At 33.1% G+C, this 20,168-nt stretch overlaps 2 protein-coding genes and 2 long non-coding RNA genes across 7 annotated transcripts; 2 read left to right on the top strand and 2 right to left on the bottom strand.

Moving 5' to 3' along the window:
* Nucleotides 1-15: 15 nt before the first annotated feature.
* Nucleotides 16-7,269, top strand: LOC125055278 (protein fuzzy homolog). Of its 2 annotated transcripts, XM_047657668.1 has the most exons (8): nucleotides 16-260; nucleotides 344-465; nucleotides 569-836; nucleotides 1,071-1,268; nucleotides 1,453-1,652; nucleotides 5,336-5,511; nucleotides 6,130-6,262; nucleotides 7,180-7,269. In XM_047657668.1, the coding sequence occupies exons 1-8, from the start codon at nucleotides 183-185 to the stop codon at nucleotides 7,235-7,237; spliced, it is 1,233 nt and encodes a 410-aa protein (XP_047513624.1). In that variant the 5' UTR covers nucleotides 16-182; the 3' UTR covers nucleotides 7,238-7,269. The 2 variants fall into 2 exon arrangements, with proteins under 2 accessions (XP_047513624.1, XP_047513625.1); XM_047657669.1 differs by lacking the exons at nucleotides 1,453-1,652; nucleotides 6,130-6,262; nucleotides 7,180-7,269 and having other exon boundaries at nucleotides 5,336-5,479.
* LOC125055279 lies at nucleotides 2,476-4,476 on the top strand. The gene is made up of 2 exons (XR_007117841.1): nucleotides 2,476-2,788; nucleotides 3,065-4,476. It is a non-coding gene; the product is annotated as an uncharacterized LOC125055279 (long non-coding RNA).
* Nucleotides 7,270-8,087: 818 nt separating the features above from the next.
* Nucleotides 8,088-17,832, bottom strand: LOC125055366 (polycomb protein Sfmbt). Of its 3 annotated transcripts, none has more exons than XM_047657798.1 (10): nucleotides 17,527-17,832; nucleotides 16,990-17,232; nucleotides 16,548-16,778; nucleotides 15,628-15,800; nucleotides 15,253-15,391; nucleotides 11,652-12,127; nucleotides 10,568-10,769; nucleotides 9,625-9,799; nucleotides 9,039-9,274; nucleotides 8,088-8,612 (listed from the first exon to the last, which is right to left on the bottom strand). In XM_047657798.1, exons 1-10 carry the CDS (start codon nucleotides 17,551-17,553, stop codon nucleotides 8,208-8,210), a joined length of 2,307 nt encoding a protein of 768 aa, XP_047513754.1. In that variant the 5' UTR covers nucleotides 17,554-17,832; the 3' UTR covers nucleotides 8,088-8,207. The 3 variants fall into 3 exon arrangements, with proteins under 3 accessions (XP_047513754.1, XP_047513753.1, XP_047513755.1); XM_047657797.1 differs by having other exon boundaries at nucleotides 16,990-17,207; nucleotides 17,445-17,831; XM_047657799.1 differs by having other exon boundaries at nucleotides 17,445-17,561.
* A 499-nt stretch (nucleotides 17,833-18,331) lies between these two features.
* Nucleotides 18,332-19,151, bottom strand: LOC125055632. The gene is made up of 2 exons (XR_007117936.1): nucleotides 18,713-19,151; nucleotides 18,332-18,619 (listed from the first exon to the last, which is right to left on the bottom strand). It is a non-coding gene; the product is annotated as an uncharacterized LOC125055632 (long non-coding RNA).
* Between the last annotated feature and the right edge of the window lie 1,017 nt (nucleotides 19,152-20,168).

The following is a 20,168-nucleotide window of genomic DNA, read 5'->3' as shown; positions in this document are numbered from 1 at the left end:
ACCACATTTTGAGTGTTGACATTTGTATTGTTTACTGTTCAGTACGGTTTCTCAGTGTTTTAAAATTCAATTAATAATTGTTTACATTTTTGTTATTCATTTACATAAATACAAATATAATCTAAAATGAAAGACGTTACCTCATAATTGGCCACTTAATATTCATATTTAAAAGTTGAAAAATGTCTGTAATTGTGATAGCAGTTGCAACTGATAGTGGAGTACCTATATTCTCAAGAAAACGAGGGAATTGCGATAATGTGCGTTCTCTTGATACAAATATAATTATTATAAGCAATTATTTCATGAAAGGAAGTTTTATATGAAAGCAAATTAATTTCAGGTTCAATTTTCCACTATAGCATCTCTACATGGTATTAACATGTTTAGCAAATGCCATAATTTAACAATTATGAAAACACAAGTGGATAATGGATCCATTTTATGGAAAGAATATTGTAAAAGGTAGTTAACTTAATTAATGAGGAAAACTATACTTTTATTTATCTCTATCTTTATTAATGTTCAAGCAATTGTGCTAAAATGCTTAATTAGATATTTTTTTTAGTGTAACTCTAATTGGCATAGTAACAGGAGGCCTGGAATGTGATCTAGAACTTCTGTTGTTATATGTTCATAATCTTATGGTCTTTTGCATTGGAAAGAAAGAACTGGAAAACCTAAAAAATATAGATCAAATAAAACGTGAATTACGGCAGTGTTATCCTATTCTAGACTGCTTATTGGAGGCTGTAGATCCTAATTGTGTATCCCAAACATGTATGTTTTTGGATCTCATTCAAAGTATGTTGTGTCCACAGGCTCAGCAACTACAGGTACTAGAAACTTTCAAATATATTTTTTTAAAATTAATAAAATTGTTTTTGTAAATCTTTGGAATCTTGTTTGCTTTTAATTTGAATAACAAAATAGTTGAGATTTGAATACATATGGCATTAGCTTATACATGTGGGTTATGCTCAATAAGTTTTATAATTTTTTTATTAAATTAAATAAAATCAGGTTAATTTAAACTTTATCTGTATTAAAAAATATTTTGTGTTATACAGCAAGTATTAGATAGTTACTCAGAAAGAGTTACTGGGAGATGGGCTTGTCTTAGTATTCATGGACACATAGTAGCTACAAGCACTGATTTCTATGAACTAGATTCTGTTGAGGCTAAATTGCTAATGTTACTAGCTGCTTCACAAGATGGTGCACCCTTAAGGGAAACGCCTATTTATTTACCACAGATGAGCCCTAATGTAAGTAGAGACAGCAAAGTAATTGATTTAAAAAATTAAAACTAAAATAAAGATCTTATTAAATTTTAAGTAAGACCTCTATTAAACTAAAATTAAATTTTTATAAATATTTCTCTATCTAGTTAAAAATTGATTGATACTTTTCCTTTTTCATAATTATAATAGTATTTATATTGCAATACAGGTTGCATTTAGAGCAGTAACATGCAAGTTATTAGCTGATGTCTATGTGTTGGTGATATGTGGAGCTACACCACCTCTCTCTGAAATTGATGAGATAGTCCTACAATGTTGGGAAAACTCTGCTCTTATCATAAAAGAGGCAAAACTTGTCTATCCTAGAAATTTTCCTCTTAGTATTACATTTGAACCATGTATTCTAGGGTATGAATTTTGTTTTAAACTCGGGATGGTTTGGGTTCTTACAAGCAAGTCTCAATTACTTAAATTATCTGGCTTCTATTTCTTTAAATATCAAATTAAAAAGCTCTACTAACATACTACTCTGCACCTGTCTTAAATTAAGATTGCAATTAGTCCTTATTATTAAAGTTATGAAAATATATGGATTTGAATGTTTCCTTTTACTGTAAATATATATCAGATCAGTATCATGGGATAGCTTTAGAAAAACAGTATGGTATTATAGTTTCATTATAATAATTAACAAACATCTAATCCAATCAATATACCCTATATACCCAAGTATACACAATTAATCTAAGCATGCTGGGTGTGGTGCATCATAGCGCAAACAAATTTACAATGTTCAATGTTGCTTTTATCAATTTTTGAAGTGAAACTTCTTTATCGGGGTTGGAAAAAAAATTTTGTGTAACATTTTTTCGTTACGCGTCACATTTTTCCGTTACGCGCCATCTTTTGAAGTGAAACTTCTTTATCGACGTATGGGAGAAATTTTGTAGCAGGTTACGCGCCATGTTGCTTTTTGAAGTCAAACTTCTTTATCGGCGTTGGAAAAAAATTTACACACATTTGTCACATTTTTCGGTTACGCGCCATCTTTTTCTTGTCCCTACCACGGTTGATCCGAAGAGATTCGAAGCCATTAGTAACAAAAATATATAATAACGATAACAATGATAGTAATACTAATAATTCTGTTAAAATGAAATATTCATGTCTATGATAATAAAAGCCTTTTGTTAAACTTTATCTAATTTAACTTTATTAAACCAATTTCTGTAAAGTTGCATATCGTCGCTTAGCTAACAATACCGCACAAGTCATATTTTAGCCAAATGACGTTTTTTACACCATTCGATAGATTACTTTCCCGCGCGTCTGATGAGCTCTCGCTAGTGGTAATATCGTCCAATAAGAGCGCGTTATTCAAAAACTAGTAACACAACACAACTCATTGGCTGCGCTAACACCGCGCAAGTCATCATAACGCCATAGTAATTTTGCCGTGCCACGTCGCACCTTATAAGATCGTTTGTCGTTTTTAAAAAAGCGCATTTTTTGTAACGGACTGGCCGCACTGATGTAGTTTAAAGGTAAGGTAACTTAAATAAAACATAGTATTCATATTTTATCTATTAAAATACGTCATACGATTGCAATTAAAAACATGAATACTTAAGCGGTGTTGGAATGAACAGTTTCGTTGAGTTAGGCGGTTTTCTCTTTGCTTGGTTTCGATGTCTGAATGACTTACGCTGTACTTCTGTGTTGAGTTTCTGACTGCTGCGGTATTCATCGATATAATTAGCAATTTTTACGCCGTTTTTTTAATGATTACTTTATCGTAATTACATTATATTTTACTTCAGAACACGAAAATGGACAAATTGGTCGATAATGATACCACGCCTGATGACTTTTCAAGAGTTGACGCTCAATGTAAAGTTATTACTTTACGTGACTTACAAAAGAGACATAGAGAAAAAATGTTATTAAATACATTGGGTATTAAAGAATGGTTTGTCCGATACTGGTTGATAACGACAGATTGTGCTATGCCACCGCCTTCTGAGATTTCTCGGAATGTAGATTGCTCCAAAAAGAACTCTGATGGTAACGAGCGTCTACAGCAATTTTTAGATACCCTGCCGAAGATGCCATCGCACTACTGTCGAGTAAACTCATCCAGACAATACCTAGAACCAGTATTTCATACCATGGCACAATTATACAAAGAATACGTCAGTAAATGCGAATTGGATTCCTTAAAATGTCTTAGTCTTAGGGTTTTTGACAATGTATTCTTAAAACAGAATCTTAGTCTGTTTCATCCCAAAAAAGATCAATGTGATGTATGCTGTGGTCATAAAGTTGGAAATATAAACGATACTGAAATTGCAATACATCGCGATAGGAAAGACAAAGCTAGAGAAGAAAAAGACACTGACAAAAAATTGCCAATAGAAGGAAAAACGTGTCATGTATTTACGCAAGATGTTCGATCAGTAAAATTAGCTCCCTACCTTCAGGCTAGTGCCATATACTACAAGACATTTTATCTGTTCACAATTTTACCATGTACAATTTGTCAACACGTGAAGCTTGCTGCTACTGGTTCGATGAATCAAATGGCTCCCTTGAACCTTCTGTTTTCGCATCGTGCACTGTGGATCAACTACAGATAATTTTAAATAGAAAATTACTACCGGTAATATTGTATTCTGATGGCTGCTGTGCACAAAATCTAAATTCCATCTTAAGCAATGCTCTTCTGCATTTATCCATCGAAAAAAAAATTTAAAATAATTCTAAAAATTCTAAGAAAAAGGTCACACGCAGATGGAATGCGACTCTGTACACAGTGCCATCGAATGTAGATTAAAGGGAAAAGAAATTTACCTTCCTTCCCAGTATGCGAATATAACAAAGACAGCTAGAGATAACCCAATGCCATATGAGTCTCGATTATTAGAATTCTCTTTTTTTACCAATTTCAGTAAGGATTTAATTAACAAAACCATTCGTCCGGGCAGAAAATTCGGAGATCCCACTGTTACTGATTTAAGGGTATTAAAATATAATGGGTATTTGCAGCCGTTGCCTCAGCGTCCAATGAAAATTACCAATGTAAAACCTTTAGAAGAGCTGCCGAAAATATTTTCTGAAAGACTGCCAATTTCCCAAAGAAAATATAAGTATCTCCAAGATTTAAAGGGAGTGATACCTTCGAACTGCCACGCATATTATGATGAGTTACCTTATAAAAATTAAATATTTTTCATTATTAGATCCATAAACATTGTGTAGTATTTTTAAAAGTAGGTTAAGTATTCGAAGTGTTTATATTGTCTTGTATTGTTTGTTTTAAATGTACCATTTTTATTAAAGTTTTTGAGAGTTTAGAATTATAAGAAGTCATGAAAAAAAATTACCTAAATTACAAAGCAAACTACCTCTGGTTTCCATTGTAACTTTATCTAAGTTATTATTTTATTGATCTCAGTAGGTAAGTAGTTGATCTCGTCAAACAGTACAGTCGTAAAAGTCAGTGAGTTCCTATAATATATTATAATATTAGCGAACCCGGCAAGGGTTGTCCTGTTGGAATAAGAAAATAAAACGGCAAAGAAATGTGTTTTTTTTTTGATAAAAAGCTAATTTAGCAATCCTTTTTTATTTTATTGAAGTTAATAATTAGTTTTATAAAACTGTTTTTGAAAAATGTTTTTATTTTGATAGTTTTTCATAGAAAGATTTTCTATGAAAGACTTATAGAGCTTAAAAATAAAAGGTAAAAACACTGCGTAAGTCTTCATTTTGTTAGAGTAAAACTGCTCAAGTCTTGAAAATGACCTAATAAGACGATATTTCTTTTATTTGTTTTTATAGTTATCATGCTTAACTAAATACAATATATTAAAAAAAAATTCATGCATGTATTGTACAAAATGTTAAAGTAATACAGTTTTTTGTCTCTCCTGAAAACTAAGCAAATCTGACATATGCGGTATTGTTAGCTAAGCGACGATATAGTAGATCATTTTTCGAAAAATAAGGTCATAAAGAAGTTTCACTTCTTACATGTGTACACCTAGTACACGCACACGTTTTTTTTTTACAAATGTATTCTTAAATTTCAGAATTCTAATAGTTAATATACCGAAAAAAAGATGTGTGTTTTCACGACATCTAGCAGGGAATCAGAAAGGCAAGAGCATGTCAAGTCCGCACAGGATTGATGTATTACGGACATTTTTTGTCACAACTGCTAGGGACTTAGCGCCAGAGTTACAGATTAAAGAAGGGGATGATAAGGGTAATTTATTACTTTGAGTCTCATCGGCTTATAGTATTATCAACAACCTGTAAATAATTGTATTATTTACAATTTAAAATATGCGACATAATGAATTATATCATATGATTCATTATGTCGCTGCATATTTTAAATTTTTGAAGTTATACTTCTTTAGGCGCGTTATGAAAAATTTATGAGAGTGAAATTTTATGATGCGCGCGCACCGTTACACAAAATCAACATAATGAAGTTGCCGACGGAAGATGATACGGCATTGGACATAATTTAAAAACAACATTCGAATAATAATAGAATTTATGTTACACTTAATGTAAGAGAATAATAATAAATATTTATTTATTTAATTTTTCAAATGTAAACTGAACTTTATTGACTATAATGACTCCTTTTCCAGTCTGATTATTTAATTGTAATTAATTATTAGTTGTAAAACTTCTTACGTGCGTACATAAGTACACGCACCCGTTTTTTTTCTTCAGTCCATTGAACATTCTGTATTTTAGAACAATTTTAATTTTAGAGTATAAAAAATACATCATAGGTTAAATGGTGTGAGTCAGGTTGTCTCTAGAACTAAAAATCAATCTAATTAATAATATTTAACAAATTCCTCAGAATGTAGCAGTTCACAATGCGTCCCAAGTGAAGCATACTGGTGTTCAGAATACCATAAATGGCACGCCCGTCGAACTGCCGACCTCATGACTTGTGTGCTGTATGCACCCACTGTACCTATACATACAGTAAGGTATGCTTTAAAAATATATTTATTTATTTATTTATTTCGTAATCCTACAGCTAACATAAATAATATATTATAACAAACAGTTACACTGAAAATATAGCCAGAGATGGAATATATAAATACATTTACACAAAAAGGTTCAAAAATTTACAGAATCAAACAAACAAACAAAAAATATTCAATGCATTCAACTAAATATATATAATAATTATACTTATTGACTTCGTCTTATGTATCTAGATATATAAAATAAAGTTGTGTTAGTTACACTGTTACTGTAACTCAAGAACGGCTTAATCAATTTGGCTGAAAATTGGTGGAGAGATAGCTTGGAACCAGGGGACGGGACATAAAATATAACAAAACGCAACTGTCAGCTAAACGTAATGTTATCTATGGTTAAGTATGATCGAAAATGTGATAATTAGAAGTTTTGAAGTTGATGTGTTTATTTCGCTTATCGTGTCGATATTATCATTAACAATGCTACGACCAAGACGATAGAATCTTTCCCGACACAGGTGTAATGCAATAAATGGCTGGACCGATTTTGATGAGTGTTTAAGTGGATTCAAGAATGAATCATTCTATATATCCATATTGACTATTTACAATTAGATGTTTTTGTTCGTTTTATTAAGTTAGAAATTCTAAGTTTAAGATGTGTGTACAGGACGTCTGTCGGTTCCGCTAGTATTACATATTATATGTACACATTATTTAGATATATGTAATAAATGTTCATGCCAAACAATTTTGAATTTGTAATTTAATTTTGGTCTTTAAAATGGTCTGTTATCTTAACTCTCTGATAGACACTTTTTCGTCCTATCAACAGTCCTGTGACCATAGAAAAAAGTTGTTGGAATAAATAAAACAATTTGATTAAAAAAAAATTAATTGTCATTTTCTTCTTTCAGGTTGTTAACCAACCAAATATTGCAAGAAATATCTACCAGCAAGGAAGTGTATTGGTAGAAATGTACTTAAAAATAAAACAGTTAAGACTTTAAAAATATTTTATTTGATTGTCTAAATGCTAAAACACAACAAACACTATATGTATCCCTAAAAAGGCATTGTTTCGTCATACAAATATCAATTCATTATTAATTTAAATGTGCGAATTATGATATGATTTGCGAGTAGGCAGTACATAATTTATGCCTTAATTTGCACTTAAACTAAATGTTATAATTCTCATAATTCTGCATTATCGTCAATTTTTGGGAAAATATTTTTTCCTAACACAAATGCATTGTATAACAAAAACTAAGCACTCCTACTGTATCTTATACATTTTTGAATAATCTTACTAAATTCAAAAATTATACATAATTGATCCGATAATTAAACGCACAACTTATTTTAGGATTTATCACATTTTCATAACACAATTTCATATTTTCATAATTATTACAAATTACATACTGAAAGCAAAATCCAAGCGACGCTTGAAATCTCGATATAAACTGGTGTATTTAAATATATGTGTAAAAATTCTTATTGCTAATAATAAATTACACACTGCGAAAGCGATTCCCATTCAACTAACGGATATCCGTAACATTTGCTTAGGGAGCGTTCAAGTATTACGTCATGCAATTTTTGGAGATTATTGACCCCTCCGCCCCCCCCCCCCCCATGTAACGCGCCGTAACGTTTTTCTGTACCCAATAGTAAACGTTTCGTGACCACCCAGTGACTCTTTATACCTAAAAGTTACCATTATGTGGTGTAAAGTACTGGAAAGTCGAAAATAATATTAAAATAACGCGTAATTTAATCCCCGCCCCGCATTGTAACGTTTTACAAGAGGACCCCCCCCCTCTCAAAATTCGTTACGTAATACTTACTCCCTTAGTTATTATTTCATTCTGATCCGATGTCTGCCCTGCTCTAGTATATTTGACCACGCCTTATACACAGCTATTAATTCTCTATCTTTCTATTTAAAGCCGCCCATAAGTCTGCATTGAGGTTGCTTAATTTTACACTTAAGCTGCTGAATCAAGTCGAATATTTTAAGAGATGGACCGACTTTCATTTCAAGCAATTCTATGATTTCATCCTTTGACAGTTGCAGCATCATTGGTCCATTTATTTGGCTAAAATTGACACAATAGGGTTGACAATCGTTGACGGTTAGGAATTTTGCAACGTCAGCGGTACTCCAGTTTTCCGGGTCTACTGAATTCAGTATGTCCAATGGTACTGATGTGTTCACTAATCTGGGAATGATTTTGTCATCAGCATTTTCTGGTACTCCCGGACTTTTTACAGGAACGGAGGCAACTTCCATTTTTAAATCCGCTATGTCTTCTGTTTTGGGAGTTTCGATTGGGACTTTAACCTGTAGAAGAGGAAAATTATTAATATAGTTTCGCATTTCTTGGCTCAGTATTGTTTTCCTTGATTAATTTAATTATTAGTTTAAAACGTGTTGCTAATCTTACTATGATGAATATAATAATTGAATTAAGACTAGTGAATTTCATTTTAATACGAACATTATTTTAGCGTATATATGTGTTTGTTTATTTTTTACAACAACATAAATCTATGGAATTGTCATTCTAGGATTCCAATTTTTTGTCTTAATATAATTTGTTAATTATAATTGTTCAATATTAGCAATAGGAATATCAATTAAAAAGCGACTCCGTGGCTTTATTTTAGATCACACTTGGCGAAAAACCCTTTTGGCGCTATAAGCTTTTAACATATATTAAATTTGTTTAGAAGGTTCTCGAGAAAGTTATTTCTACGTGAAACTCACCAAATCCTCTTGGCTAAGTTCTTCCAGTTTTGGTATTTTTTGCTCTACTTTAATATCACTGTCAACATCCATTTTCACGGGGGTCAATTCTACACGTTCGTGGGAGGCTTCTGATGCACTGGTCGGTGATGAGCTCTTCGTGTCTGCGAGATCTGAGCCGCTTTTATTATCGCCCATATCGGAGTTCTGAGAGCTGTCTTCCGTTGTGTTTGGCGGTTGAGGAGCGACTTTGGTTACTGAAAATCAGTTATTACTCAATAAGCTGATACAAATAAAAGTAAAACAATTGTTTTTCATATTAGTCAAGTTCAATAATCACGTGACATCATCGCCATACAATAAATCGCGTAAAATAAGGACTACTTCCTTAAGAAAAAAATAAAGTATCCCAAAAAAATGCGAAACCTACTTGGTCTTAGTAGAATAAGTTACCATAATAAAAATACCATAATGAAAACATCGTTACCATGGCAACGAACACGATACTTAACTCACGTTTTGTAGGCAAATATTTTTTTCTTCTTGCCTCCCGGCTGATTATCTAAAATATAATAGGTTATATATCTTAAAACATTCATATCATTACCTTGTTTCCGCCGTCGTCTCGCTGGTTTAGGGTGTACTTTCCTAGCTCTCGGTGGAGGCTGCTGCGGTCCCTCAAGGCGATGTCCGACGGCTCTGCACCAGCCCACGGGGTAGACGTCCGTACTGTGCGCCCATAGCCACTGATCATATTCCCCGCCCCAACCGTCGAAGTGTACCTATTTATGTGACGGTGGAACATAAATTGGTCACTATTTCTTTGCCACCTCAGCGACGACATTTATTACAATAATAATAAAATACTTATAACAAAATTAATTACTTTAAAAAATCTTAAATACATAGATTCTTAAATAAAATTAAAGTTTCTTAATTTCCAACAAAATAATATTCGAAAAGGCGCGATGATAAAATGGGATATATTCTGTCTGTATAAGGGAGCGTTCAAGTATTACGTCGCGCATTTTTTGGAGAATATTGACGACACCCCCCCCCCCCCCCTCATGTACCCACGTACAATACAGTAACCAAGTATAGAAAAACGTTTCGTGACCGTGAAAGTTACGCGTAATTCAATCCCCGCCCCGCATCGTAACGTTTTACAAAAGGACCCCCCCTCCTAAGTTCGTTACGTAATACTTGAACGCTCCCTAAACAGCAATGGACTTTCTATCCATGGGCGCATTTAACATTCGCTCGAACAGCGAAAGAAAACATTGTGAGGAAAACGAAATGTCTTAGACCCAAAAAGTCAACTGCGTGCGTCAGCCACTGCTGTGCCTCCTGGCACACACACTTGCCTATTAGATCGAGAAATGATCATGAATCAGACACAGAAATCTGAGGCCTAAGCCTAGGTCTAGGTCCGGACCTAAAAAGGTTGTAGTTCTGGTGTTTTTTATATATTCTGTCCCATGGGGCAATCACAAAAACTTTATAAATTTACTTTAAGCTTTAGTTGCGAACAAAATTTGCCATTAAAATACCTTCAACAAGTCAGCCACGACCCTTGCCACGGTGGCGACGCAGACCAGCCGTGGGTCCATGAGATCAGCGCACTCCAGCCTCATGCCGGCAACGAAGCCGTGTGACACCACGTGACCTCTCGCCGCGAATACTGTGCGACTTGCTGCGCGCGCGCCGCTCGTTGATAGGTAATCCTCCCAGGTGAACTCCTCCACTTTAAATCTGCAAGGTTTTTTATTTAATATTGTATTATCGCTTTTAAAATAATGGTATAAATTTAGGTTAAAAAGAAAATACATTTTGAATTAAAATATCTTTGGATACCACAATTTTTTATAATCATTTACACAACACAATTGAAAGCTTTTTAAATGTGATTATAAACTTTATTATGTCTTAAGAATAGTTAAGATGAAATTGTCACGAACAATAACAAATTTTTATAATAAACAAGGTTTAAGTTTACATTTCTCCTAAAACCTAGATTTTCTTAACTGATATTTTATTATTCATTGGACAAATTTAACTTTTGAATGGCTTTAGCGTGCGACTCTCATACCAGAGGTCGTAGGTTCGATCACCGCTGTGCACCAATGGAGTTTCTATGTGCGCATTTAACATTTGCACGAACGGTGAAGGAAAACATCATGAGTAAACCGACATATCTTAGACTCAAAAAGTCGACGACGTGTGTCAGGCACTGGAGACTGATCGCCTACTTGCCTATTAGATTTAAAAATGATCATAAAACAGATTCAGAAATCTGAGGCTAAGGGAGCGTTCAAGTATAACGTCACGCAATTTTTGGAAATTATGTAACGCACCGTAACGTTTTTCTATACCCAAGTATAGTAAAACGTTTCGTGACTACCTAGTGAATCTTTATACCTAAAAGTTACCAGTGTAAAGTACTGGAAAGTCGATCAATTCCCGCCCCGCATCGTAACGTTTTACAAAACGACCCCCCCTTCCAAATTCGTTACGTAATACCAATGAACCTCCCTAAGACCTAAAGAGGTTGGTAGCGCCACTGATTTTTTTATTAATTATACAATGCTAAAGAAAATATAAGTTAAAATGTAAAAAACTTTCCATACAACTCACCCAATAGGCGGTACCAAAGGGATATTATTTGCGAGTGAAAATCCAACAGGGAATATACACGGTGACCGTTGGTGATAGCAAAACCAATCAGCACCGGTTGCATCAGCCGGGTAATAGTCAATCCTTATCATCATGTAACCTTCGTTCAAAATCCTCATAACAGTGGCCGCACATACTGCAGACAAATTCAACGGATCTATCGCTTCTAACTTCATTCCTTCTAAGAACAGCGGTGGTTCATTCGTTGGATATTTGTAGAACATCTCAGCTGTTGTATCGTTGGGTAGCAGTCGACCAGCTGCTACCCGTTGGCAATAGTTCTGAGGGGCGTCTAATGGATGACCAACTCGGAAGGCCCACCCGACAGGGTGTATTAATGGGGAGTCTTCGTGGCACCAAAAACCGTTATCTTCGGGAGAACTGTCATAGTATTTAACATGCAAGCGTTTACCAATTATTTCACATACACTTGCTACCTGGAATAAGAATTGAAGTTTGATATCACATTACATAATAATAATATAAGCCTTTATTCAGACAAGATACAATTTTACTTAAGCTAGAATATACAATATTGAAAAAATACTTAAATATTGTTGAATATTAACATTCCCTCAACAACCTTGTCTGTTTGCCTTTTCACATTCATCACATTACATAATTTCTTTTAAATATACATTCGGCTGGAACATATTAACATATACTACACAAATATATTGAAGTTATACTTCTTTAGGCGCGTTATGAAAAATTGATGAGAGTGAAATTTTACGATGAGCGCGCACCGTGACACAAAATTAACAGAATGAAGTTAGTGGCGCATGTTGGCACGCACACCGCCTCTGTTCACTGTGTATTTATATTTATAATATTTATCCACATGCTTTGAGTTTTTACATTTAAAACACGTGATTTCATTATACAAGTGTGAATTTTATATGTGCGTCTGAATTATAATCAGAAGTGATTTAAATTGAATATTTAAATCAATACCAATTAATATTAGAAAATATTTGTGAAAAAACTGTGCTCATCGACCTTCCTTAGTGCTTCAATACAATTGAGGTTAACTATCCGTATGCATTATTAATAATGCCAAAGAAGTATATATTATTTATTTATTAATGATTCAGGTTCAACAAAAAAGTTGTCATTAATATACATTTAAAAATATATACCATAGAAATGTATTACAGGACTTAAGGCCCATTTACATGATGCCATTTTCTTGTACATACCAGAGCAATAATTGAATGCAATAAATGAAGCGCAATAATTGCCGTTCAAGAATTGTATGCAACTGTTTACACTTGAAAACTTGAATGCAATTATTGTATTCAAGTATTGACAAGGAAATAATTGCACATGCCTTTTGTTTACACCAATGCAACTATTTTAAGGAGATTATTGCTTTCAAGTTTAGACTTGTCTAAACACAGGCTTGTACGTGCGTATACCATTTAATGGCGCTTTCGTGCAAGTATTGCACGTATTTGCATTGACAAATTTTTCATTCAAGTCTTAAATATTTTAGAAGAGTGTTGGAGTTTGAATATGTAAATATTAATGTAATAAAGGCAGGCAACACTTGTCACATGTAAAGAAAAAGTTTTAGTTTAGAATATAAAGAATACCTGTTTGAATTTTATATAAAAAGATAGTTTCTGTTTTTTGTTTTTAGTACTTCTATTCTAGACGCGGATAGTGTAATATCTTTGGCTCTTTATAAACATAAATTGTTGTTTTTTAAAATAGACCCTCACCACCAGAGCTCAGTATTTTTAAAAGATTAGAACCATTTAACAGAGAGGTATATGAGTAAAAAGGTGTTTAAATTCGAACTGAATTAATAAAGTTCTTTGAGATTTATCGCAGTCATGAGTGTTTATGGGATACCGACAATGTAAATTATAAGAACCAATGTACGTAATGCTTTCGTTCACAGGAATTTGTAGTTGACGGTTTCGGACCGAAGGAAATAACAAACAAAATAAAAAATTTAAATTAATTTAATTTAACACGTTCGTTGCATTACGAGATCTATCAGCCCTGCGATTCTGTAACTCACTTTTCGAACTCACACAGCGGTTTTCGCATCGGCGGTCGCTCTCAAATCAGTCGTGAAGCAGTCATTTTATGATTTGGCATTCTGATAAACAATAAACTACAAGCTCCCACCTTTTCAGAATGCCAAATCATAAAATGACTGCTTCACGACTGATTTGAGAGCGACCGCCGATGCGAAAACCGCTGTGTGAGTTCGAAAAGTGAGTTACAGAATCGCAGGGCTGATCTCTTGCAGGACTTTTATATTGTGCCTTGAACATAATCGTGTTTTTTCACTCCTTGCGGGAGGATCTAACTTGTAAAGTTCTTTAAGGATGAGCAGGACAAATATACATACCTATTTGCTTCCTACTTAAAGCTAATTTCAAGGACATTAAAAAATAAATTAGAGATGGATTAGGTACCTAACGCACAGTACTGTAATTGTTTTAGCTCCTTGCGTTAGGAGATATGTCGGTACTCGTGAAATCGTACGCCTCGTAGACGCACGTTTTGGAAATAACACTCGCGTATATACCAGCGTGTTGATTATTTTTGATAAACAATGAGTGATTTTAAAAGAAAAAAGTGTAAAAAATCTATTTTATTGGTGAAAATCACCGCCGGATTATACTGCTGCATCGTCCAGTAAAATATTTGTTTTGGAAAATGTTCAAATTTGCCCCCCATTGACTAATAATGACAGTGATTCTGATTATGAAATATTTAACGATTAACCTTTTTCGTTGGAGCACACGCAGTTAAACAGCACTGACGCTTCTAAAAAACTAAACGAATTGTTACCATTTGCGCGTAATGTGCAAGCAATCAATGAGCTTACCATGTTTTAATGAAAAACACTTTGCATAATTAATAAAACTTTTAGAATCGATAACTGAGATATTATTTTATTCCCATCACTACTTACTACACATATTGAACTATCTTCGGTTGCGGTACGAGATACAATCGATATCTAATTTTTTTTTGGTATTTGTAGTTTATTCTAGTGTCGTAACTGCGTGCGAACCTAGCAAAATATAAAGCAATTAGCTATCTTTCACCCACAAAAACTTCAAAATATATGTCATTGTTTTTTTGGAAGATATAAATTATTTTCAAAAGTGTATTTTTAGGAGACTGATAAGGTCTCATACGCACCAAGGGATAGGCTTGTTACGAGATCTTTTAGGTCTCCAAAGCACCAGCTGAAAGTTCTTTAAAAATGATGGCGCAGTGAACGTGTTAACACACCCTCAATCACTGTACTCATGTTTGCAAATGAAGAGGTAATTGCGTACAAGAATTGCGTAAGAAATTATTGTACGTGCTGTTTACATCAATGATAGTTTTGAAAGGAAACTTTTCCCATTGATCAAGAATGTTACGTTTTGTTTAGACCATGCAACTCATTTATTGCGTCGACATAATTGTATGCTACAGGCAAGAAAATGGCATCATGTAAATGGGCCTTTAGTCAGAATTCAGATACAAAAGTTTATTAAAGGGAAAATTTTCAGACCATAAACAAAAACAACATAATATATGATCCTACCTTTACTTGAGAAATTCTATTTTTATCCACAACTTCCATAATAGAGCCAATACTGAATCTGGACACAAGACTATCATTTAACTTGGTATAGAAATTAGCAGGCAAAGTTCTTGCGCCAGTCAATTGCTTCACTAGAAACCTTGAAACAAAAATAATATAGGTTATGGTTTGTAACTGAAAACTTAAAATGTATGAAACTATACATATTGGTAAATGATAATTTTTAATAAAATTAATTTTATTTACCTAGAAACAGTTTTTGAAAGGATCTTGATACTTCAAAAACTGAATTTAATAAGGTTATCTTACTTTTTGTTCAAATTTATATCCAGAATGCTGCCTAAAGAAATCACCCACATCAAATAAGACACTTACTTCTTCCAATCGGTGTATTTATCCTCTATACTCCGGGGAGGTATGAGAGGTTTCCCTCGTGTTGCACACCATCCAACAGGATGTACTTCAGAACAGCACAAATTCACCCAGAAGTCTTTTGTATCATCGCTGCCAAAGCCTTCATACCTAAGTAGTCCCATATACCCTTTGACCTGTAAAGGTAATATTATTTTATAGATTAGTTTACATTGTTAATAACAAATATTTGACTGTTACACTTCAAACTAGATTTTTGGTTTCATTTCATCTAAGACTGGTTTAAAATGCAGGCATTGAGATTCAGTTCTATATAGGTAAGACAGAAAATAATATAATTATAAATAAATACATATAATTATTCAAAAGAAAAACGTTTTGTATGGTTAGTTGAAAATAATTAGTTAGCCTATTAAGTACTGCATGGACAAAATTAAATTCTAATTCTTCTAGATTATGATAATAATATATATTATAGGTAAATGAACAAGATAATATGCATATGCAAATTAAGTGTAACATGAATGTTTAACTAATTAAAAAACAAACTAGAGATTAGACAATATTTACTAATGTATATATATTAATGTTATACTAATGCCCTACACAATTAAATTCTTTTTTACAGTTTGTTGCAGGAAATACACTACAATTAAAATATTTGTAAAATAAGAAGCGCAAGGGTGGCCTTATAATTTTCAAGCAATCTCTTCAAAAAATTCAATAGGTGATTGCTAGAAGTGCAAAACTACACAAAATATCTCATTACTTAAACATAAAGAATGGACCAAAACAAAGCAATTATAACATATTATATAGACAATGAACCATAGTCTAAAGGGACCAAGTCTATTTAAGCCATTTGTCTCGATTAAACTATGGAATTCTATTAATAGTAATTTAAATAATCACAAATTACCAACCTTTAACACAGTTGCAACCCAAAAGAAGTCATTTAATTTTTCTGAATAGTTTTCTACATCTGTATTTTTTACCTCCACCTTCATGCCCTCAAATGTATTATCCCACATTTCATGAAGTGGAGCATGTTTGAATAAACTGACAGGGGCTGCAAGGAAGTCACAGCCAAATAGTTCATCTTTCCATTCATAACTATTCGCTAGAACAGCAGCTGACTGCTTAATTGGTCCAGCCTAAGGAAAAATATCAAAATTAGATATTTGTAGTATGTAGTAGTGTTTCAAAATAAAATTTTAATAGTTAAAATAAGTCAAATCACCCAAGTATGAAGTACCTATAAATTTAACATGGTTCTAACATCATTTACACATATAATGATTGAAAACAGTAAATTCATTACTATGATATCATTAAAGTATTAGAGTTTGTGGTTTTATGTTTTACCTGTAAGTCACTATATGTAGCCTGCCAATGCTGCAGTTGAGGCAAAGGTTCCAAGGGTATCATGCCAGCCATATGTTCTGCCCCTTCCATTAGCTTAAATCTCCAATTACAGCACTTCTTCCTTGTGCTACTGGCATGACATCGAAAAGAACAAAATTTGTTGTTTTTTGGGTAGAACTGATTCCTTCTACCAACTCTACCACACAACTCACATATCGCTAAAAGGTAAATATTCCAGCATAACTAGAAAAATGTATATAAGGCAAGATATTCTAACAAAAATAGAAGTGTGTTAAAATTTTAAATGATGATTATAATTAAAAAGCTCAAACCAGGCAATAGCATTTAAAATATCAGATATAACTTATAGTAATATTTCTTCCAGGTTTTATGATATTATCGTGTGATTTTTATAAGTTTGCGTGAACCTTTTAGTTGCTTAACAGTAAACTTACCGAAACTATCTTTTTCTAAAGGAACTACAGACAAATCATCAACTATTTCATTTACGAAATCGTTATAATTACTCGAACATACATCATTGCCGGCATTGGGATAGGCCATATTCAGCAAGCACAAAATTCACACATAACAATGAGGTTGTAAACAATACAGCTGTCATTTTCCAGAAGCATTGGATACAAATTCTCGTGGACGGTGGAATTCAACGGTAAAACCCTTGATACAATTTTTGGAAACAATATGAATGCTGAGTTATACTGATTATATTTCTCTTTTTTACTACTTTCTACCAGACACATTGGTGATTACTGATTTGTAAAATCAACACAAAATCTCAAAATCAAGTTTACAAAGTAACTTCAAGCTTCAAACTTCAAGCTTAGCGTACAGATTACTTTTAATACAGAATGTACATTTGATTACAGAATTATTACAGAGTATATGATATAAATAAAATTTACAAAACAGTAAAATAGCTTTAAATTGGTGCGTAAATAGTTGAAAATGGATCCGGCATAGAACTATATACATTTATATATGGCTTGAGTAGGCATTTTTAAATTTTTGTATAACTTATAAATAATAATTATTTATTGAAACTTGGCTCTAGAGACAAGGTACTTTTTAGAGTTGCCAGAAGTATGCAGAAAATAGAATCATTTGATAAATTATAGGTCTACCAGGATCTGATGGCAAAAAGGGAAAAAAGAAATTGACGCTAGCAATACTGGGGAAATTGGAGTAAAACGTTTTGATACTTTTTTTTCCTTATAGCGGCTGATTCTGTGTGTGATACATGCAAAATATATAAAAATTTATATAATGATAATTTTTGAAAATGTGGCGAATGTGGGGTTTGAAATTTAGATGAAAACTCCAATTACTCTGTTCATGAGTTTATTAATTAATTAAGAACTTGAAAATGGTTCCAAATACTGCACATCCATAAAAAAAGTCTTCAACGTAGTATGTATATTAAACCTTTCCTCCTGCATCTCAATTAACCGATCTTGTTCTATGAACTGATTTTCAATTTTTATTACATGTTCACAAGATTTTCGCTATTCATCCCTATTTGAGAGAAAGAAACAGTGTAAAACTCATTTATCTTGTTTCTGATCAATTCTAAATCAAAACTATCCAAGTTTATTTGTAGTATAAGAAACCCCTGAAATAAACCAAAGTTTAGTATAAGTACATAATATAATACACACGAAAAATCCCATAAACCAAAGTATCAAGACGTGTCATTCCTACTAACCAGTCAACGCTTGCACATGGCTCAATATCGATGATTGTGTATGTTCTGCATCTTGTTGATCAATTATTCTTTGATAAACATTGAAAACAATATGTCTTGCTTGCGATCGAAGAGGTTTCTTCGACATTTTCATCACTTTTTAAAGGAAATTTGAAGCCAAACCAAAAACAATTCCTAGAAATTTCAGTTGACACATGAAATTTTTCTTTTATTGCCATATGAAAATCGCTAATTTTTAAAAAAAAAATTTTGCCATCAGATTCTGGTAGACCTATACATCTGCGAAATGTAAATAAAATACGGAAATTTTTTACTCATAAATGGCAACATTACGTCATGCGATTGCAGCACCGCGTCTGGGGGAATTCTTTCATGAAAAGGACTCTACTAGCCGAGCCGTGTATTAAGACAAAATAATGAGCCATATACTGTTGCAGAAATATTAAGGTGCGCTTACACGGGCAATTAAAATTGCTCAATTCCAGTCAATACTCGTCAATTATGACGTCACGACTACATCAAGCAATTTACGACAACGGCAACAAGCATCAATACTGCGCAATACAATATTGAGCGATATGGCACAACTTCATCAACTAGGCAATACTGTCATACACGAGCATTTCAGTATTCGCTCGCTATGGACGACATTCTTCTTGCTGCGGCCACTTGTAGCGCTTTTTTTATTATTAATCAAAAACAAAAAATAAAGAAAAGGAAAAGGCGTCTGGTGCGTCAAATCTGGGTGCGATCGTTTTTGGCAAAGAGGCCGCAATTTTCATTGTAAAAATAAAATTAAACAATTAAAGAAAAAAATAATTAATTAATTAAATTTTTAATTTATGATTTTTTAATTTTTCTTTAATTTAATTGTTTTTTTTTTTTCAAGAATTAGATAATATATTATTCAAAAACTTTACTAGAATGTCACGATCATACTTTGAATTACTTTTGAATAAATTAATTAGAAATAATTATTATTTAGACCTCTCGCTGTCCCCGCGGAAGCAAGACGGCAAGCCGCAAAACAAACAAGTGCGAATGAGACATATACAAAAATTGCTAGGAATTTCCAAGTCCATTGGATATTCGTCAATTCGTATCTGCGACATTGAGCGATATGAAATATCTGGAGCAATTAGAAGCAATATCGCCGAAATAATTTATTGACATTTATTGAATTTATTGAAATCGCTCCATTAATTGCTCCAGATCGGTCCATTCGTATCGCCGAGCAATTATTGCCCTCGTGTAAGCGCACCATTACCTTGATATACATTTTTCAGCCATGTGCTGCATTAAAATGATTTTGTATTTTCAGGATAAGCGGCAATGATGTAGCCACATATTTTATTAAGAGTGTAGCCCGTGTCGACCCCTTAACACCCCTAATGGCTTGTTCTGGCCTGAATGCGAAAGGTTTCGCCGCAATTTTGTTACGCAGTGTACATATACC

The sequence above is a fragment of the Pieris napi genome, chromosome 13 (genome assembly GCF_905475465.1).
Source record: "Pieris napi chromosome 13, ilPieNapi1.2, whole genome shotgun sequence".
NCBI classification, from domain to species: domain Eukaryota; kingdom Metazoa; phylum Arthropoda; class Insecta; order Lepidoptera; family Pieridae; genus Pieris; species Pieris napi.
Note: the sequence above shows the minus strand (reverse complement) of the source record. Positions and strands in the feature narration are given on the sequence as shown.